Below are 19633 nucleotides of genomic sequence, written 5' to 3' on the forward strand. Positions count from 1 at the left end.
CCGAGCAGTGCTAATGAGAAAGAGACACAACTACATTTTCAAGTGCGAATCCAGTGTCAAATCAAATCAGTTTTATTTGTATAGCCCAAAATCACAAATACATTTGTCTCAGTGGGCTTTACATTCCATACAATATGATACAATATGATACAATATGACACCCTGCCCTTACACCCTTAGCTCGGCTGAGAAAAAACTCCTAGTAAAAAACCCTTTACCGGGATTAAAAAAAAATTGAAGAAATCTCAGGGAGAGTCGACAAAGTAAGGGATCCCTCTCCCAGGACGGACATGCTGCAATAGATGTCATAAGTAGAGAAAATCACAAAGGAGTTTGATCATTGACCAGGTGATTACATGGTAAAACTAAAGTAAAGTGCGAATAGTGTGGATGCAGGAAGACTTCAGATGCTGCCAGAGGATCCACACCGTCTCGTCTCCACCAGTGTCAATGCACAGCCTAGGCTCTGTAAACAAGCATGTTGCTCGCTACGGTAGAGCCCATTGTGTACATAGCCTGTATGTACAAACCAGTGTAGGATGTGTTTTAGCAGATATTCACTGATTTTGACAGAAAGTGATTTTGACAACAAGCGTTCTCCAGAATCACTGACTCCACCTTTAATGGTGAATACATTATGATGTAAAATAGTTGTTTAAATTGATTAAAGGATATGAAGGTATTTAGTTTATTTTGTTGCTGTAAGTTGTTCCAGGAGTCGGGGGCACTGAAGCTAAAAGCTGTCTTTCCCAGCTCAGACCGGGCTTGTGGGACATAAAGCATAAGCATGTCAGTGGAGCGGGTCTGATAAAGCCCATCTGAGATTTGCAGCATGTAAGCAAGTTTTGCTCCTATCAGCATAAATCCACAACACACACTATGTACAACAACCACCCTTTCAACAGACAAGGTAAACCTGACCCTGGCCTATGTTCAATGACAATGTGTCAGACCCTTACTCTGCACATCGCTATCCTGGTCCTACCAGACCATCGTACTTCATTTACCCTGGTCCTACCAGACCATCGTACTTCATTTCATTTGTACAGAAGGTCTGGAATCGCTCAATTGACAAACGTTACCTCACTTGAAGGCGGGTTGTCTGTTGAAGTTTAAAACTATTGGATCTGCCCAGTGCCTCTCTGGATCTGCCAACCAATCGCATAACGTTTGGTCGTGACGTATGTCATGCGCCGGCTTCTGACTACAACTGAAACTGGCGCACGACCTCAACGTCATTGTTCTGAGCCACTCCCTCTGTTCACTGATTGGACCGGCAGAAATCTATCCTGAGAAAACCCACTAATATACCGCAGACCCAGACTGACTACTGAAGGGAAATGACAATTGAGCAGAAGTACGTAGGCGGGCGGTGCAAGGCTAGATCCATTTAGTTACACACACTATGTACAACAACCCTACCAACATACAGGTGAAAATCAAAAAATTAGAATATCGTGCAAAAGTTCATTAATTTCAGTAATTCAACTTAAAATGTGAAAATAATATATTATATAGACTCATAACATGCGAAGTGAGATATTTCAAGTCTTATTTGTTATAATTTTGATTATTATGGCTTACAGTTTATGAAAACCCCAAATGTCAAAATCTCAGAAAATTTGAATATTACATGAAATCAATAAAGAAGGGATTTTAAATACAGAAATGTCGGCCCTCTATAAAGTATAATCATCCATATGTACTCAGTACTTGGTTTGGGTAATTCCTTTTGCATGAATTCTTGCCTCAATTCCAATTGATTTTCCATGATATTCTAATAATATGAGTATCACCTGTACAAGGTAAACCTACACCTGACCTATGTTCAATGACAATGTGTCGGACCGTTACTCTGCACTTTGCTACACAGAGGACATAGCTTCCTGCATTGGCAACACATTGTGACCCTGATGTAAAATGTAATCCGATATGAGATACTGGGCTTTTACTTATAGAGAGAGAACGGCCTATATGCACCAGATAGGTTGATGCTACCCAAGACTAACATCACTTTAATAATATGTACAGTGCGTAATATCAGAGTTTTGTATTTGTGTGTGAGTCTGTGTGTGTGTGTGTGTGTGTGTGTGTGTGTGTGTGTGTGTGTGTGTGTGTATGTGTGTGTGTGTGTGTGTGTGTGTGTCTTTTAAAGCTACAGTGGGTAATATTGGACTATCTAGCAGCATCTAGTGGTGAGATTCTAGATGTCAACGCTCCCTTGCTAACCCCTTCACTTTGGGGAGAATTTACAGAAGCTACGGTGGCCTTCAAGGACAAGAAGCTATAGTTACTAGAGATGGCATCATCCACCACTGCCTCAAGTCTTTCCACAATATCAAATGGTGAGGTGAAGATGTATTTGAATTGATTAAGCCTATCAGCGCCACAACACTCTCTCTGTATTTCTCAGTATGGCAGCGTTTACAAACTGGTGTCACCCCCCCCCCCCCCCTCCCCCTCCCTGACACTGGTGCAAGAGCTCAGAAAAATCCCAAGAAGAGCCCAATAAATGTTTCAATTGTTGATTCTACTGCTAAGAAGAAAAAAACCTGGACATACAGCAGAAGGTATAAAATCCATGTGCCATCACCTCAGGCTTTACCTCATGTAGATGGCGATGCACCGACAGTGTTTTGCAAATACTCAAGAATTGCTCATGGGAGCGGCATAAGTTATGCACTATAGCTTTAACACCACTAAATGCTTCAGCAGACAGCCAGCCAAGTCTGCTGAGAAAACACACACACACACACAAACTCTCACACACACACACACACACAAACCACAACAGATGATGGCATGAGCTCACACACACACACACACACACACACACACACACACACACACACACACACAGGCACACACACACACACGCACGCACGCACACACTTAACACACACACAACCAATCCCCAGCCTGCATCAATATTTCAGGGCTATCGGTTACCTTCTTGACACACAGAACAGACATTATATAACATTTATAGAGGGCAGACTTTACAGTATTACACATGTTCTCTGGAGCATCGTGCCCATTACATACATCTCTAACAGCTTGTGGGGCCAACTCAGTTTAACCTGCTCTGACAAACCCTATGTCTGTGTAAAAGCAGTGTTGGAATAGATAGATAGATGTATGGAGGGATGGAGGGAGGGATGGATGGATGGATAGATGGATAGATGGATAGATGTATGGATGGATGGATGGATGGATGGATGGATGGATGGATAGATACTGTAGATAGATACTGTATATACAGGTCCTTCTCATATAATTAGCATATTGTGATAAAGTTCAATATTTTCTGTAATGTACTGATAAACATTAGACTTTCATATATTTTAGATTCATTACACACAACTGAAGTAGTTCAAGCCTTTTATTGTTTTAATATTGATGATTTTGGCAAAAAAGTAAAGAAAAAACAAAAATCCCTATCTCAAAAAATTAGCATATTTCATCCGACCAATAAAAGAAAAGTGTTTTTAATACAAAAAAGTCAACCTTCAAATAATTATGTTCAGTTATGCACTCAATACTTGGTCGGGAATCCTTTCGCAGAAATGACTGCTTCAATGCGGCGTGGCATGGAGGCAATCAGCCTGTGGCACTGCTGAGGTGTTATGGAGGCCCAGGATGCTTCGATAGCGGCCTTAAGCTCATCCACAGTGTTGGGTCTGGTGTCTCTCAACTTCCTCTTCACAATATCCCACAGATTCTCTATGGGGTTCAGGTCAGGAGAGTTGGCAGGCCAATTGAGCACAGTAATACCATGGCCAGTAAACCATTTACCAGTGGTTTTGGCACTGTGAGCAGGTGCCAGGTCTTGTTGAAAAATGAAATCTTCATCTCCATAAAGCTTTTCAGCAGATGGAAGCATGAAGTGCTCCAAAATCTCCTGATAGCTAGCTGCATTGACCCTGCCTTTGATAAAACACAGTGGACCAACACCAGCAGCTGACATGGCACCCCAGACCATCCCTGACTGTGGGTACTTGACACTGGACTTCAGGCATTTTGGCATTTCCTTCTCCCCAGTCTCCCTCCAGACTCTGGCACCTTGATTTCTGAATGACATGCAAAATTTGCTTTCATCCGAAAAAAGTACTTTGGACCACTGAGCAACAGTCCAGTGCTGCTTCTCTGTAGCCCAGGTCAGGCGCTTCTGCCGCTGTTTCTGGTTCAAAAGTGGCTTGACCTGGGGAATGCGGCACCTGTAGCCCATTTCCTGCACACGCCTGTGCACGGTGGCTCTGGATGTTTCTACTCCAGACTCAGTCCACTGCTTCCGCAGGTCCCCCAAGGTCTGGAATCGGCCCTTCTCCACAATCCTCCTCAGGGTCCGGTCACCTCTTCTGGTTGTGCAGCGTTTTCTGCCACACTTTTTCCTTCCCACAGACTTCCCACTGAGGTGCCTTGATACAGCACTCTGGGAACAGCCTATTCGCTCAGAAATTTCTTTCTGTGTCTTAACCTCTTGCTTGAGGGTGTCAATGATGGCCTTCTGGACAGCAGTCAGGTCGGCAGTCTTACCCATGATTGCGGTTTTGAGTAATGAACCAGGCTGGGAGTTTTTAAAAGCCTCAGGAATCTTTTGCAGGTGTTTAGAGTTAATTAGTTGATTCAGATGATTAGGTTAAGAGCTTGTTTAGAGTACCTTTTCATGATATGCTAATTTTTTGAGATTGGAATTTGGGGTTTTCATGAGCTGTATGCCAAAATCATCAGTATTAAAACAACAAAAGACCTGAAATATTTCAGTTGGTGTGCAATGAATCTAAAATATATGAAAGTTCAATTATTATCATTACATTATTGAAAATAATCAACTTTATCACAATATGCTAATTATATGAGAAGGACCTGTAGATAGATAGATAGATAGACAGACAGACAGACACGCAGACACACAGACAGACAGACAGACAGATAGACAGATAGATATGCGTATGGTGTAATGCACCACTAGACCCCATTAAAAACTTTTACAAAGCCCGTTACAGAGACATATGGATTATAAAGTATAAATAGATCACTGGTCTTAACATATGGCGGATCTGACAGTCAAACCATCAACACATTTCAGTATCAGTCTGCTGTTCGTCTCGTCACCTCCGCTATCGCAGCTCCAATGTTTCCTCAGACTCAACGTGTAAATTGGACTCAAGGCCGCGATGACAGCTCAGTGTGTGTGTGTCTGTGTGTTTGAGTGTGTGTGTGTGTGTGTGTGTATGTGTGTGCGTGTCTATGTGTGAGGGTGTGTGTGTGTTTGAGTGTGTGTGTGTGTGTGAGTGTATGTGTGTGTGTGTATGTGTGTGCGTGTCTATGTGTGAGGGTGTGTGTGTGTGCGTGTGTGTGGTTGGTGTGTGTGTGTGTGTGTGTGTGTGTGTGGTTGTTTGTGTGTGTGTGTGTGTGTGTGTGTGTGTGTGTATGTGTGTGCGTGTCTATGTGTGAGGGTGTGTGTGTGTTTGAGTGTGTGTGTGTGTGTGAGTGTATGTGTGTGTGTGTATGTGTGTGCGTGTCTATGTGTGAGGGTGTGTGTGTGTGCGTGTGTGTGGTTGGTGTGTGTGTGTGTGTGTGTGTGTGTGGTTGTTTGTGTGTGTGTGTGTGTGTGTGTGTGTGTGTGTGTGTGTCTATGTGTGGGGTGTGTGTGTGTGTGATTGTAAAATTGTGTGTGTGTGTGGGGGGGGGGGTGTGTGTGAGGGTGTGTGTGTATGTGTGTGTGAGTCTGAGCGTACGTGTGTGTGTGTGTGTGTCTGTGTGTGTGTGTGTGTGTGTGTGTGTGTGGTTGGTGTGTGTGAGTCTGAGCGTAAATACGTGTGTGTGTGTCTATGTGTGTGTGTGTGTGTGTGTTTCTAACTAACAGTGATGAAAGCTGAGACATTCACCAATATGTTCTGAATGTGTGATGAGAAGCGCCATGACTTTTCCTATCATCTGTACGTGTTGGAGAAAATGTATTTTTAGTGTGTGATGTTCGGAAACACATTTCAGTGAGAGCATACTGCCTAGGCTTACAGGTGATACTCGTATTATTAGAATATCATGGAAAATGAATTGGAATTGAAGCAAGAATTCATGCAAAAGGGTCCCCAAACCAAGTACTGGGTACATATGGATGATTATACTTCATAGAGGGCCGACATTTCTGTATTTAAAATCCCTTTTTTTATTGATTTCATGTAATATTCAAATTTTCTGAGATTTTTTATTTGGGGTTTTCATAAACTGTAAGCAATAATAATCAAAATTATAACAAATAAAGGCTTGAGATATCTCACTTTGGATGTTATGAGTCTATATAATATATTAGTTTCACCTTTTAAGTTGAATTACTGAAATAAATTAACTTTTGCACAATATTCAAATTTTTCGATTTTCACCTGTATAGACAGCAAGCAAGCAGCCTCTGTATAATACCACACTCTAAAAATACATGTGTTAATTTAACCCGTTTAGATCCCTGGTCCATTCTAATGTACATACAGTCACTTTTTCAGGATGCTTAGACAGAGAAGAAGCAAGGAATAATAGTTCGATTCAAATGCTATTTTCAGCTATCTTCAGATAGATGAGATTCAAATCCAAATACCTCAACCGCTCCACTTGTTCGGAAGAAAAATGTGAAACTTTTCAAGTAAAACGTATCAATCTGGTGCATTTTGAGAAGAATACTAAGGCTAAATCAGATGTGTCCTATGTGAGCTATTTAGTACTATTTTCTGGAATAATTTGGGGACACAGAATTACCAAAAAGCAGAAAGAAAAAAAGTACAGGTTTAAAAAATCTCTCTGTGAAGTCTTTTTCTTTTTATACAGTATAGCTCAATATAGGCCCCTGATCTTCGTAGCCACGAACAATGTAATTAAAAAAATATCAAAAATGTACTGGTGCCAGATCTCTGTATGCCCGCCCCCCTACCTACTAAGATTAGGAGCCTATATTGAGCCAGTAAAAAAAAATCTACCCACCGACGTAATGGGCACCCCTGCTCTACACCAACAAAGTCGTGCCAAAGTGAATGGACAGCCCCAACAGCCAATAAGAACAGATAATCGGAGCCTCGCTCTGATTGGTCAAAGTGTACAGCTCATGTTAACTTTGACCAATCAGAAATCATATACCCCAGCTTTAAGACTCAGACTAAATCTAAAAGTGTTAACAACATGAACACTGTACTCATTAAGCAGAAATACTTTATTAAGGTTTCCCTTGGTTTGTTCATTGTTTAAACATGAGGTAAGACAGTTCTAGAACACAGTAAACTCTCTACAGTAAGACTCTATAGTTCATGTCAGGGATCATCACTTAGGAATGAAACTCAACCTGACAGACTGTAATGATAAAGCTCCGCCCATCACATGAGTCACCTGAGTCATACCAGGAAACAGGTTTTTATTCTGCCTCACAGACGGAGAGATTCACATTCAAACTCACCACTAACACAGAGAGAGGACGACTACAGGAGGGAATACTGGGAATACTGGGAATACTGGGAATACTGGGAATACTGGGACACTAGCTGCTGCTGACTGCACACACTGAACAAGAGACTTACTATAAACAAAGGTTTGAAGCAACATATTATCACTTTGGAACTTTGGCACTATAAAGATATTAATCTCCGCTGCTCACCTGACACACCTGAGTCATACCAGGAAACAGGTTTCTATTCTGCGTCACTGACTAACAACACTTCAACAGAGAGGGACACAGCTACAGGAGGGAATACTGGGAATACTGGGAATACTGGGACACTAGCTGCTGCTGACTGCACACACTGAACAAGAGACTTACTATAAACAAAGGTTTGAAGCAACATGTTATCGTTTTGGAACTTTGAACTTTGGCACTAGAAAGATAGAAATCTTGACACCTTAAGCCACAAAACAGGTTTCTATGCTGCGTCACTGACGGTAAGATTCAAATTCATTCGTACAACTTCAACAGAGAGAGACACAGCTACAGGAGAGAATACTGGGATTACTGAGAATACTGGGAATACTGGGAATACTGGGACACTACCTGCTGCTGACTGCACACACTGAACAAGAGATTTACTATAAACAAAGGTTTGAGGCAACAAATTATCGTTTTGGAACTTTGGAACCATACCAATATTAAGCTCAGCTCACCTGACACACCTTAAACCAGGAAACAGGTTTCTATTCTGCGTCACTGACGGTAAGATTGATATCCAAACACAGCACTTCATCAGAGAGAGACACAGATACAGGAGAGAATACTGGGAATACTGGGACACTACCTGCTGCTGACTGCAAAATATTTTCACTTTGGACACTGGAACTGTATGGATAAAAAGCTTTCAGCTGACACACCTGAGTCATACCAGGAAACAGGTTTCTATTCTGTGTCACTGACGGTAACATTGACATTCAAGTGCAACACTGACACAGAGACAGACACAGCTACAGGAGAGAATACTGGGACACTACCTGCTGCTGACTGCACACACTGAAATAGAGACTTACTAAAAACAAGTTCAAACAGGTTTGAAGGGAAAGTAACTTTGAACAGAGGGACTTGCTGTTGAAGCTTTCTGCCTGTCTGCTGTGTTTTCAACTTCACCCAGAGACACAAATCAAATCAACTTTATTTGTATAAACTGATTTGAAAAGACAAAATGGCTTCCAGGTTAGAGGAGGATCTGTGCTGTCCGGTCTGCCATGACATCTTCAAACATCCTGTTCTTCTGTCATGTAGCCACAGCTTCTGTAAAGACTGTCTGCAGAACTGGTGGAGAGAGAAACCAACACATGAGTGTCCAGTTTGTAAGAGAAGATCTTCAAAGGAAATCCCACCTCCTAACTTGGCCTTAAAGAACCTGTGTGAGACCTTCGTACAGGAGAGAGATGAGAAAGCTTCAGAGGCTCTCTGCAGTCTGCACTCTGAGAAACTCAAACTCTTCTGTCTGGACCATCAGCAGCCAGTTTGTGTCGTCTGCAGAGATTCAGTCAAACACAGCGACCACAGATTCAGACCCATCGATGAAGCTGCTGAACAACACAAGAAGGAACTTGAGGAAACTCTGGAGCCCTTAAAGAAGAAGTTGAAGCTTTGTGAACAAGTTAAAGTGAAGTCTGATCAAACAGCAGAACACATAAAGGTCCAGGCCCGACGCACACAGACGCAGATTCAGGATCAGTTTAAGAAGCTTCACCAGTTTCTAGAAGAGGAAGAGGAGGCCAGGATGGCTGCACTGAGGGAGGAAGAGGAGCAGAAGAGTCAGATGATGAAGGAGAAGATGGAGGCTCTGAGCAGAGAGATAGCAGCTCTTTCAGACACAGTCAGAGCCACAGAGGAGCAGCTGAGAGCTGAAGACGTCTCATTCCTGCTCAACTACAAGGCTGCAGTGGACAGAGTCCAGCAGGGGGCACTACTAGATGATCCACAGCTGCTCTCAGGAGCTCTGATAGACGAGGCCAAACACCTGGGCAACCTGACCTTCAACATCTGGAGCAAGATGAAGGACATGGTCTCCTACACTCCTCTGGTTCTGGACCCAAACACTGCTCATCCACTACTCATCCTGTCTGAAGATCTGACCAGTGTGAGACGAGGAGAGAAACAGCAGCTTCCTGATAATCCAGAGAGGATTGATAGTATCCTTTCTGTCCTGAGCTCTGAGGGCTTTAACTCAGGGACTCACAGCTGGGACGTCCAGGTTGGAGACAGTACACTCTGGTTCCTGGGTGTGTTAGCAGAGTCTGTCCAGAGGAAGGGAGTCATATGGTCTGGATTCTGGGGAATAGAGTTCTATAATAGTGAATACAAATCCCGCTCCCCATCAGCTCCAGTCACTGTTCTCCCATTGAAGAAGAAGTTCCAGAGGATCAGAGTGAATCTGGACTGTGACAGAGGAAAGCTGTCGTTCTCTGATGCTGATACTAACACACACATACACACCTTCACACACACTTTCACTGAGAGGATGTTTCCATTATTTTGCACGTTGGATGATGATCTGAAGATTTCACCAATGAAGGTCTCTGTGACTGTAGAGCAGAAATAGAAAACCTGTCAATCAGTTTGTGACGGACTGCAGCTTTAGAACTGTGAAAAAGTGAAGATGTCACCACTGAAGATTTTTTTTTTTTTTTTTAAGATATTTTTTGGGCATTTTTATGCTTCATTTGATGGTGCAGAGAGACAGAGGTGAAATGGGGCAGAGAGGGGAGTGACATGCAGAGAACGACCGCGGGTGGGAATTGAACCCAGGTCTGCTGCTGGGCCCTGCCCGGGAGGGGGACGCCTTACCAACTGAGCTAAAGGCGCCCCCCACTGAAGATTTCTTTGACTTGTAATGTCTATTCTATACCTGATGTATTTTAATCTTGATGTATTTCTTGCCCCTGTAAAGCACTTTGAATGGCCTTGTGTCTGAATTGTGCTACAGAAATAAACTTGCCTTGCCTAGAACAGGGCTGTGCTGATGGCGATGGAATCTTAGTACAGTAGTACTTTTTTTGGCCAATCTTGATGTCCATGTTTTTGTTGCATTCTCTGTTGTATGATCTTTGAAATTTGTGCCTGTTTGAATTCTTTGCATCCATGGTATGATATCTTGTTAAGCAACTTGTAACACTGGTTTTGAAAGACACTATAAAAATAAAGTTTATTAATATTATGACTTGGTTATTTCCTTTATGTGTCCACTACATTTCAAGGTTTTAAGGTTCAAGATTCTAGATTGTTTATTTGTTATAAGCACAACAATTACAGCAGCAGAATTGGCAATGAACGTCTTGAAGAAAAATAATGTTTGTGACAATTTCATTTGAACATTAATGCATAATGCATATGGCTCTAAAAGGACACGCACACACACACACACACACACACACACACACACACACACACACACACACACACACACACACACACAGGTGAATTCTCTCCCTCAGTGGCTTATATAAACAGGGCCCTTTGACCTCTGACAAAGCGTTTCATAGCCCAACTATACTGGGACATTACCTGCGGCTGACTGCACACACTAGAGACTTATTAACAAACGAAGGTTCGAAGCAAAAATATTTTCACATTGAACTCTGGAACTATAAAGATAGAAATCTCCGCTGCTCACCTGACACACCTGAGTCATACCAGGAAACAGGTTTTTATTCTGCCTCACAGACGGAGAGATTCACATTCAAACTCACCACTAACACAGAGAGAGGACGACTACAGGAGGGAATACTGGGAATACTGGGAATACTGGGACACTAGCTGCTGCTGACTGCACACACTGAACCAGAGACTTTCTATAAACAAAGGTTTGAAGCAACGTATTATCGTTTTGGAACTTTGGAACCATACCAATATTAAGCTCAGCTCACCTGACACACCTTAAACCAGGAAACAGGTTTCTATTCTGCATCACTCACGGTAAGATTGATATCCAAACACAGCACTTCAACAGAGAGAGACACAGATACAGGAGAGAATACTGAGAATACTGGGACACTACCTGCTGCTGACTGCACACACTGAACCAGAGACTTTCTATAAACAAAGGTTTGAAGCAACGTATTATCGTTTTGGAACTTTGGAACCATACCAATATTAAGCTCAGCTCACCTGACACACCTTAAACCAGGAAACAGGTTTCTATTCTGCATCACTCACGGTAAGATTGATATCCAAACACAGCACTTCAACAGAGAGAGACACAGATACAGGAGAGAATACTGAGAATACTGGGACACTACCTGCTGCTGACTGCACACACTGAAATAGAGACTTAATAAAACAAGTTCAAACAGATTTGAAGGGAAAGGAACTTTGACTTGCTGTTGGAGCTGCTGCAGTCAGCTGTCAGTGGCCCCACTTTTACAGCCCAGCTCACTACAGGGGCCTATTGCATAAAAGTGGAATAAAGACATCCAGGATGATTGATAAAGCCAGCCTTGACAAAGTCTAGCCTGGGCACTTTGGATTAGTCAATTGCATAAACGCCAATCCAGGATGTAAAGGGGCTGCTTTGTCAAGCCAGGTGTAAGTAATTCTGTTAAGTTCCAGCCCACAGCTTTCAGAAGTAGACCCAAAGATCGAACACAGATTTACTGATGGAAAAATGGAAAAGACGGCCCATTTTCCCACAATGCCTTGCTAGTTTAAACCGTAAGTGAGGGGGCAGTTCATTTCATACAGGAGATGTATTCTCTGCCAACTGCTCTTGATGTCCCTCCATTGTTTTATGATAAAATAGTTGACAGTGAGCAGTCTGCAGGTGCATCTAAAAAATGTAATATCATGGAAAGTCCATTCAAAAAGTGCAACTTTCATAGATTCATTACACAAAGTGAAATATGTCAGGCCTTTTTTTTGGATGATTGATTGATCATGGAATAAAAAAATCCAGTATCTCAAAATATTAGAATGTTACATACAACCAATCAGAAAAAGGATTTATAATACAGAAATGTCGACCTTCTGAAAAGTATGTTTATTCTAGATTAATTTCACTCCATGTGTAATGAATTTCTAGAATATATTTAAGTTTCACTTTTTGAATTCAATTACAGAAAAAAGGAATTTTTCATTGATATTGAATTTTGTTTTAGAAGCACCTCGATATAGTGATAAGTACAAAGTGAATTTATTTGACCCACACTTGCAACGTCATCTGTCATCGATAATCAATTGTATACATATAGCCTGCAATATTGAACATCAATTATTATAATTTATATCATTGCATCTTAATCTAATTATAATTAAGTTAATTATACATGGTTAAATAAATAAAAAAGAAGAACTATTGAACTAAATGACAATGCAGTCTTTTATGTGGTACTTTAAAACAGGCTAATGAAAATAAAGCAATACACAGAAGATCATGGAATAACTGTTAAACACCTTGATTTCAGATCGGAGTGACAGCTGACTGAGCCAATCAGGCAACAGAATAAGTTTATCCTTTACGTTTAGCCTGGTCCCGACCAGGCTAAACGTAAAGGATAAATCTCCATGGTAACTTCTGTCCCTCCGTTTTATGCAACCGGATCATGGCTAACGCAAGCCAGGATAACCGAAATATCCTAGGTTAATCCCTTATCCTAGTTTTATGCAATAGGCCCCTGGCTGAGCCTGAATCACACACACACACACACACACACACACACACACACACACACACACACACACACACACACACACACACACACACACACACACACACACACACACACACACCCCCTAAACAGAGCTGCCTGCTGAGTTTTTAACTTTACCCAGAGATAAATTAAATCAGCTTCATTTGTATAATAAGGCTGATTTGAATGTTTTAAATGTTTTTATCTAAGATGAACCGATTGTTGTTGTTGTTTTTTTAACAAAATTAATTTTAAATTTTTATCACATTTGAAATGAATAAACCCTGTTATAAGACCACAATGGCCAACGTTTATAACAAAAAGTAGATAGATTATAGAAAACTATTCAGCAGGGTATGGCCTTAGAGAAGTTATAGTCAGGTTCATTATGTTTTGAATTTACCTTTTGTGGGAATTTGGGGATTGGTTAAACTTTATAATTTTGGTCATGGTATGGTTTGACAAATCATAGTTAGCATTTGCCCAGATGTCTATGTCTTAAGTTAATAGCAAACCTGACTTTAGGGGAGGGAGGGGAACCATGACTGACTCTCTTTCTGTCTGCTGCGTTTTCAGCTGCACTCTGAAAAAAAATGGCTTCCAGATCAGAGGAGGATCTTTGCTGTCCGGTCTGCCATGACATCTTTAGAGATCCTGTTCTTCTGTCATGTAGCCACAGCTTCTGTAAAGACTGTCTGCAGAACTGGTGGAAAGAGAAACCAATACGTGAGTGTCCAGTTTGTAAGAGAAGAGTTTCAAAGAAAAAAGATCCCCCTCGTAACTTGGCCTTAAAGAACCTGTGTGAGACCTTCGTACAGGAGAGAGATGAGAAAGCTTCAGAGGCTTTCTGCAGTCTGCACTCTGAGAAACTCAAACTCTTCTGTCTGGACCATCAGCAGCCAGTTTGTCTCGTCTGCAGAGATTCAGTCAAACACAGCGACCACAGATTCAGACCCATCGATGAAGCTGCAAGAAAATTTAGGAAGAGTCTTCAGAAAACTCTGGAGCCCTTACAGCAGAAGTTGAAGCGTTTTGAAGAAGTTAAAGAGGAGTTTGATCAAACAGCAAAACACATAAAGGTCCAGGCCCGACGCACAGAGAGGCAGATTCAGGATCAGTTTAAGAAGCTTCACCAGTTTCTAGAAGAGGAAGAGGAGGCCAGGATGGCTGCACTGAGGGAGGAAGAGGAGCAGAAGAGTCAGATGATGAAGGAGAAGATGGAGGCTCTGAGCAGAGAGATAGCAGCTCTTTCAGACACAGTCAGAGCCACAGAGGAGCAGCTGAGAGCTGAAGACGTCTCATTCCTGATCAACTACAAGGCTGCAGTGGACAGAGTCCAGCAGGGGGCACTACTAGATGATCCACAGCTGCTCTCAGGAGCTCTGATAGACGAGGCCAAACACCTGGGCAACCTGACCTTCAACATCTGGAACAAGATGAAGGACATGGTCTCCTACACTCCTCTGGTTCTGGACCCAAAGACTGCTCATCCATGGCTCATCCTGTCTGAAGATCTGACCAGTGTGAGACGAGGAGAGTATCAGCAGCTTCCTGATAATCCAGAGAGATTTGATCTTAACTGGTCTGTCCTGAGCTCTGAAGGCTTTAACTCAGGGACTCACAGCTGGGACGTCCAGGTTGGAGACGGTACATTCTGGGGACTGGGTGTGTTAGCAGAGTCTGTCCAGAGGAAGGGAAACATACTGTCTGGATTCTGGGGAATAGGGTTTTATAAACGTGAATACAAATCCTTCTCCCCATCAGCTCCAGACACTGTTCTCCCATTGAAGAAGAATCCCCAGAGGATCAGAGTGAATCTGGACTGGAACAGAGGAAAGCTGTCGTTCTCTGATGCTGATACTAACACACACATACACACCTTCACACACACTTTCACTGAGAGAATGTTTCCACTCTTTAGAACATTGGATGAAGTGAAGATTTCACCAATGAAGGTCTCTGTGACTCTTGAACAACCAAGTTAGATCTGCAGTTTGTTTTACTGGCAGAATATTTCTTAGACGACACAAACTGTGTCTCCCGCCTGGCTCTAGGCTGGACACAATAAAAGGAAGGACACTCTATAAAGTGCTCACTAACAAAGATGTAACCACATTTGTGAACAAAATTTGAGAGCAAAGGCCTTTTGTGTACATAGAAAAAGTATTAGTTTTAGAAGAATTTTAGCAAAAGCAAAAGTGTTATATGTATATTACTGTACATTGTTCTATCTTTTCTTTCTTGGACATTTCCTGATGTCCATGTTTTTGATGCGTTCTCTGGGTATGATCTTTACAATTTGTGTTTATGTGAACATTCTTTGCATCCATGGTATGATATCTTGTTAAGCAACTTGTAACTGGTTTTGAAAGGCACAATAAAAATAAAGTTTATTATTATCATTACTTGGTTACTTCCTTTAAATGTCCACTTTATTCCATCTAGTCCCTTCAGCTATCAGGTATTTATAGGAAATAAATATGCGTTTGCCCCTTTTATTCAAACCTTTACATGAGGGAATGATCACAGCTTTAGAACACAACAAACTCTATCTCCACAGTAAGACTCTATAGTTCATAATGGGAATCATCACTTAGAAATGAATGGAAAATGTGACTAAAACTAGTTGTTTGCATTTGTCTAAAGACTAAATCTAAAAGTGTTAACAAAACCAACACTGTTCTCATTAAGCAGAAATACTTTACTAAGGTTTCCCTTGGTTTGTTCATTGTTTAAACATGAGGTAAGACAGTTCTAGAACACTGTAGTGAATATGTACATGGGTTCATTCATTCCTTAAGACTTTTGACTCTAAAGTGAATTAAGACTTGGTTTCTGACCAAGCAAAATGTTTGTGTCCCAACCCCCCAACATTCCTCTGTTTGAGCCAAAGCTGTTATCTGTGTTTTCACACCTATCGGTTCCTCTGCTCTGCCAGCCCCAAGACAGGATGTCCCACATGACCCCTGTCTCTTCTGCCATTGGTCAGAAGTCTTATGCTGTTTTCTGATAATAGCAAGTGAGCTGTTACAGCTCACCCTCTTCCCTTCAAGCACCATCCGAGGTGTTTCTCTCTTCTCCACGCACCACCCAACAGACTGGGGGTGCCAGTTGCTCTCTTCTCTACCCACCACCAAACGGTGTGGAGGTACAGCTCTCTTCTTCCCCAACTTCCAGACTGGGAGGGGGAATCCACCAAGTTCTCTGGAGCCGGAAATCAGCCTCTCCACAGTGAAAGACCTGGTGCTGCTCTCTTCTCCTCGCAACCTCAAGGAAGGAGGTCTGCTCTCTGCTCTTCTTCATGCACCATCCGAGGTGCTGAAGCTTCTTCTCCTCTCCTCCACCAAGGGAGGTTGGAGGACGCTCAGCTTGGCCTACCAACAAAGGAGGCTAGCACGCTCTCTCCTGCCTTGCTAACCACCCCAGACCGGGGGTAGCTCAACCTTCTGGACCCCGACTCTCTGCTCTCCCTGATCCAAGCTCTACAACACGGCCTGTCCAAACAGCCGTGAAGCCCCTCTCAACCAAAGAGGAACAAGGATCCACCCTGTTGCTCCCAGCAACTAAAGAGGTACCAGAAGAACCAGGGAACGAACCAAGCTCCCACAAAGGCCAGACCCTTTAAGAAGAAGAAGAAGAACTACTAAGCTACAACCGTAGCCCAGAGACAACAACGCCAGTTAGCACGCCGCTACTGAAGAACCAAAGGACCTGCTCAACAGAGCTGCATCACGACCGACCCTGCCAAGCACAACCAAAGGACCAGAACCCAAGCACGGCTATGAGCGCTGTGTAAACATCTGGTATCGTATGAACTACTGGGCTTAGCTTAGCTTAGCAGGAACACATGGCTTAAAGGACTGTTAACTTGGAAATGTATATTTACTGATTTTGAACTGTTCATTGTTACTTTGTAATTGGGTTTACAATACTGTGATGTTACCTTGAACTTATTGGTTAGATACCCAAACATTTATGTTGATTTGAATTACCTTTAAAAAGGGACCTTCAACCAAAGGCCCCCTTTTTGTTTCTCTTCCCCCTCTTCTCCCACCACAGGGAGGAAGGTGTGAAAGACCGGCTAATTTGCATCTACACATACATGCACTCACAGACACAGATACCCACACACACACACACACACACACAGACACACCGACATTACTAACAGGGGACTATCGCAGGTACCAGCCAAGTGTGGCAACCTATTTCTGGTCATTTAAAAAATAAAAAAACACAACAGAATATTTACTTTTAATGTCTTCTGTCATAATATTACTTTAAATGTGTTTTTTTATTTTTTTTTAAGAATTTGCTAACAGTGGACTTGAATCATTGGGTGACATCTAAGAGTGGACTCCATTCACTGCATCAATGGAGCTGTCTGTGCCTATTGTTTCACTCAATGAGTGTTTGCTTGCTGCAGTTACCTCCCTTTGTTTCTTTTTAAGATAGATTATATACCTTTAACTTTAACACTAACTAAACATATGATACAAATACTATGAATATAATCATGGCCACATGTTGCAAATAAATATCAAATAAGAAGTAACTTGTTGGATGTACTAATATCAGGGACATAGCAACAACATTTTCCTTATCCAAGCCTTATCTTTATTTAAAGGAATGTGTTCACAATGTTACATTCTAAAGATTTATTAAACCACTACAGTTTATTTTGCGGTTCTAATTAGAAAAAGGTCCTCTCTTCTACTGTTTGAAATGACATGAGTCCTCTTTTAGTTGGTACTAATTGACACAAGTTCCCTGTTGGTTAGGATGGAATGATATTCACACTCCATCATGTATGAAAAAGACCTAGCCAGATCAATAATGCCTATGAAAATAATCTGAACTGCATTTGAGAATAGTTATAACATAACATATCATTTGAAAATGATTGTAGAGTTTAAAAATGTTTTAATACATATATTTTTTTAAAGATTTTTGTACGATAGCTGAACGACAGTGGGCACAAGCGGAGCGACATGTGCAACACTCTAACTACAGTCTGCTTTACCAATAGTCACCTGAGCTGAACAGTTCACAACACCTGCAAAACCTATTCCAAGCAACACACTGTCACACACATCTCAAAACACAAACACACACTGTCAATCAGAACACACAGAGTAAAAACACCAACATCAAACACCAATTAACAAATTACAAACATTTACTCATTACAGTTTGAATAATGTGAGTGACTTGAATGAAAACCAACAGTTTGCTTCAATAGATACACTGCCCGTCCAAAGAAAGTCATGGCCACCAGTTGCAAATAAATATCAAATAAGAAGTAACTTATTGGATGCACTAATATCAGTGACTTAGCAACACCATTGTCCTTATCCAAGCAAATGTGTTCTCAATGTTACATTTTAAAGATGTATTAAACCACAACAGTTTATTTTGCTGTTATAATTTTCTTCTTTCAATTTTAACAGTACGAGAGGGGACTTTCTAGTGAAATCTTAATTGTCTATTATAAAAAGTATTTAGCGGTGCTGACTAGATGAACAGAGGGCTGACACATGGATGACTGGTCTGCTGAGAGCAAGTATCTGTTGCTGTTTGATGTGATTTTTAACAATATGTAATGCACATTATGGAATAAATCAAACACTGCTATTACTTTTAAAATGGTAAAAATATGCATTTTAATTAGGCAAACTGAATCATTCTTAAGAGAAATAAAATATTATAAATGTAGTCTTAAATGTCTGTATGTTATACATATTGACTATACCTGCAGTCCTAAATTGTATGGAAAGACAGGAGTCCCCGTTTAGTTGGCACTAATTGACACAAGTTCCCTGTTGGTTAGGATGGAATGATATTCACACTCCATCATGGATGTAAAAAACTTTGGCAGATCATTAATACCTATGAAAATAATCTCAACTGAATTTGAGAATAGTTATAACACAACATATAATTTGAACATGATTCGTAGAGATTAACATGTTTTAATATATATTTAGTCTGCTGACAGCAAGTATCTGTTGCTGGTTGCTGGGATTTTTAACAATATGTAATACACACTATGGAATACATTAGAGGTGTAGTCTAGTTTTGTGTAGTGGGTATACTGTGATGATTCCCACCTCGCCTCTTCCTGAATATGCACCATAGCATTTTGTATACATTTCTAAACATATGGCTTACACAGTGGTGGGTTTACAATGCTGTTGTTATTGCAGTTGGCGCAGCAAAGGTAAAAACATTTTACACCCTACTAACATGGGTTTAGAAACATCAAAATTAGGAAGAACTTCCATCACAAATTATTTGTGATGGAAGTTCTTTCAAGGTTGGAGGTCAACTCAGGTGGAAGAATATTTCAGGAGACTTGGATGAATTATGAAGCAATATTTATTACAGACTTGGCCAAGGAGAACCGGACTGCAACTCGGGTGACTTGCACTTCAATTCTGACAGACACTTCCTGAGAGCTGTGTATTAACCGTGCTATCTCTAACACCTCCCTGGCTCGGGCACCAAGCGTACC

The 19633-nt window shown here is 41.4% G+C and overlaps 2 protein-coding genes across 2 annotated transcripts in view; one reads left to right on the plus strand and one right to left on the minus strand.

Moving 5' to 3' along the window:
• The window catches only part of LOC307271153 (adenylate cyclase type 8-like), a gene marked incomplete at both ends in the record, with an annotated part of 48997 nt that extends 41340 nt beyond the window's left edge, over positions 1-7657 (minus strand). Inside the window, one exon of the mRNA XM_080055026.1 lies at positions 7640-7657. Within this exon, the coding sequence (XP_079911152.1) occupies positions 7640-7657 (18 nt within the window). The remainder of the gene's footprint in view (positions 1-7639) is intronic.
• Positions 7658-7734: 77 nt separating this feature from the next.
• LOC307271154 (uncharacterized protein) lies at positions 7735-15485 on the plus strand. The gene is made up of 2 exons (XM_080055027.1): positions 7735-10027; positions 13793-15485. Exons 1-2 carry the CDS (start codon positions 8649-8651, stop codon positions 15102-15104), a joined length of 2691 nt encoding a protein of 896 aa, XP_079911153.1. The 5' UTR covers positions 7735-8648; the 3' UTR covers positions 15105-15485.
• Positions 15486-19633: the final 4148 nt, after the last annotated feature.

Source organism: Ammodytes marinus, assembly GCF_949987685.1.
Source record: "Ammodytes marinus genome assembly, contig: scaffold_199, whole genome shotgun sequence".
Lineage (NCBI taxonomy): Eukaryota > Metazoa > Chordata > Actinopteri > Uranoscopiformes > Ammodytidae > Ammodytes > Ammodytes marinus.

What these genes read in the sequence shown, in the direction of transcription:
- LOC307271154 (XM_080055027.1), top strand. Translation starts at nt 8,649, where the DNA reads ATGGCTTCCAGGTTAGAGGAGGATCTGTGCTGTCCGGTCTGCCATGAC. An exon ending in AAGGTCTCTGTGACTGTAGA is followed by an intron (nt 10,028 to 13,792) that starts GCAGAAATAGAA and finishes TCTGTCATGTAG; the next exon opens with CCACAGCTTCTGTAAAGACT.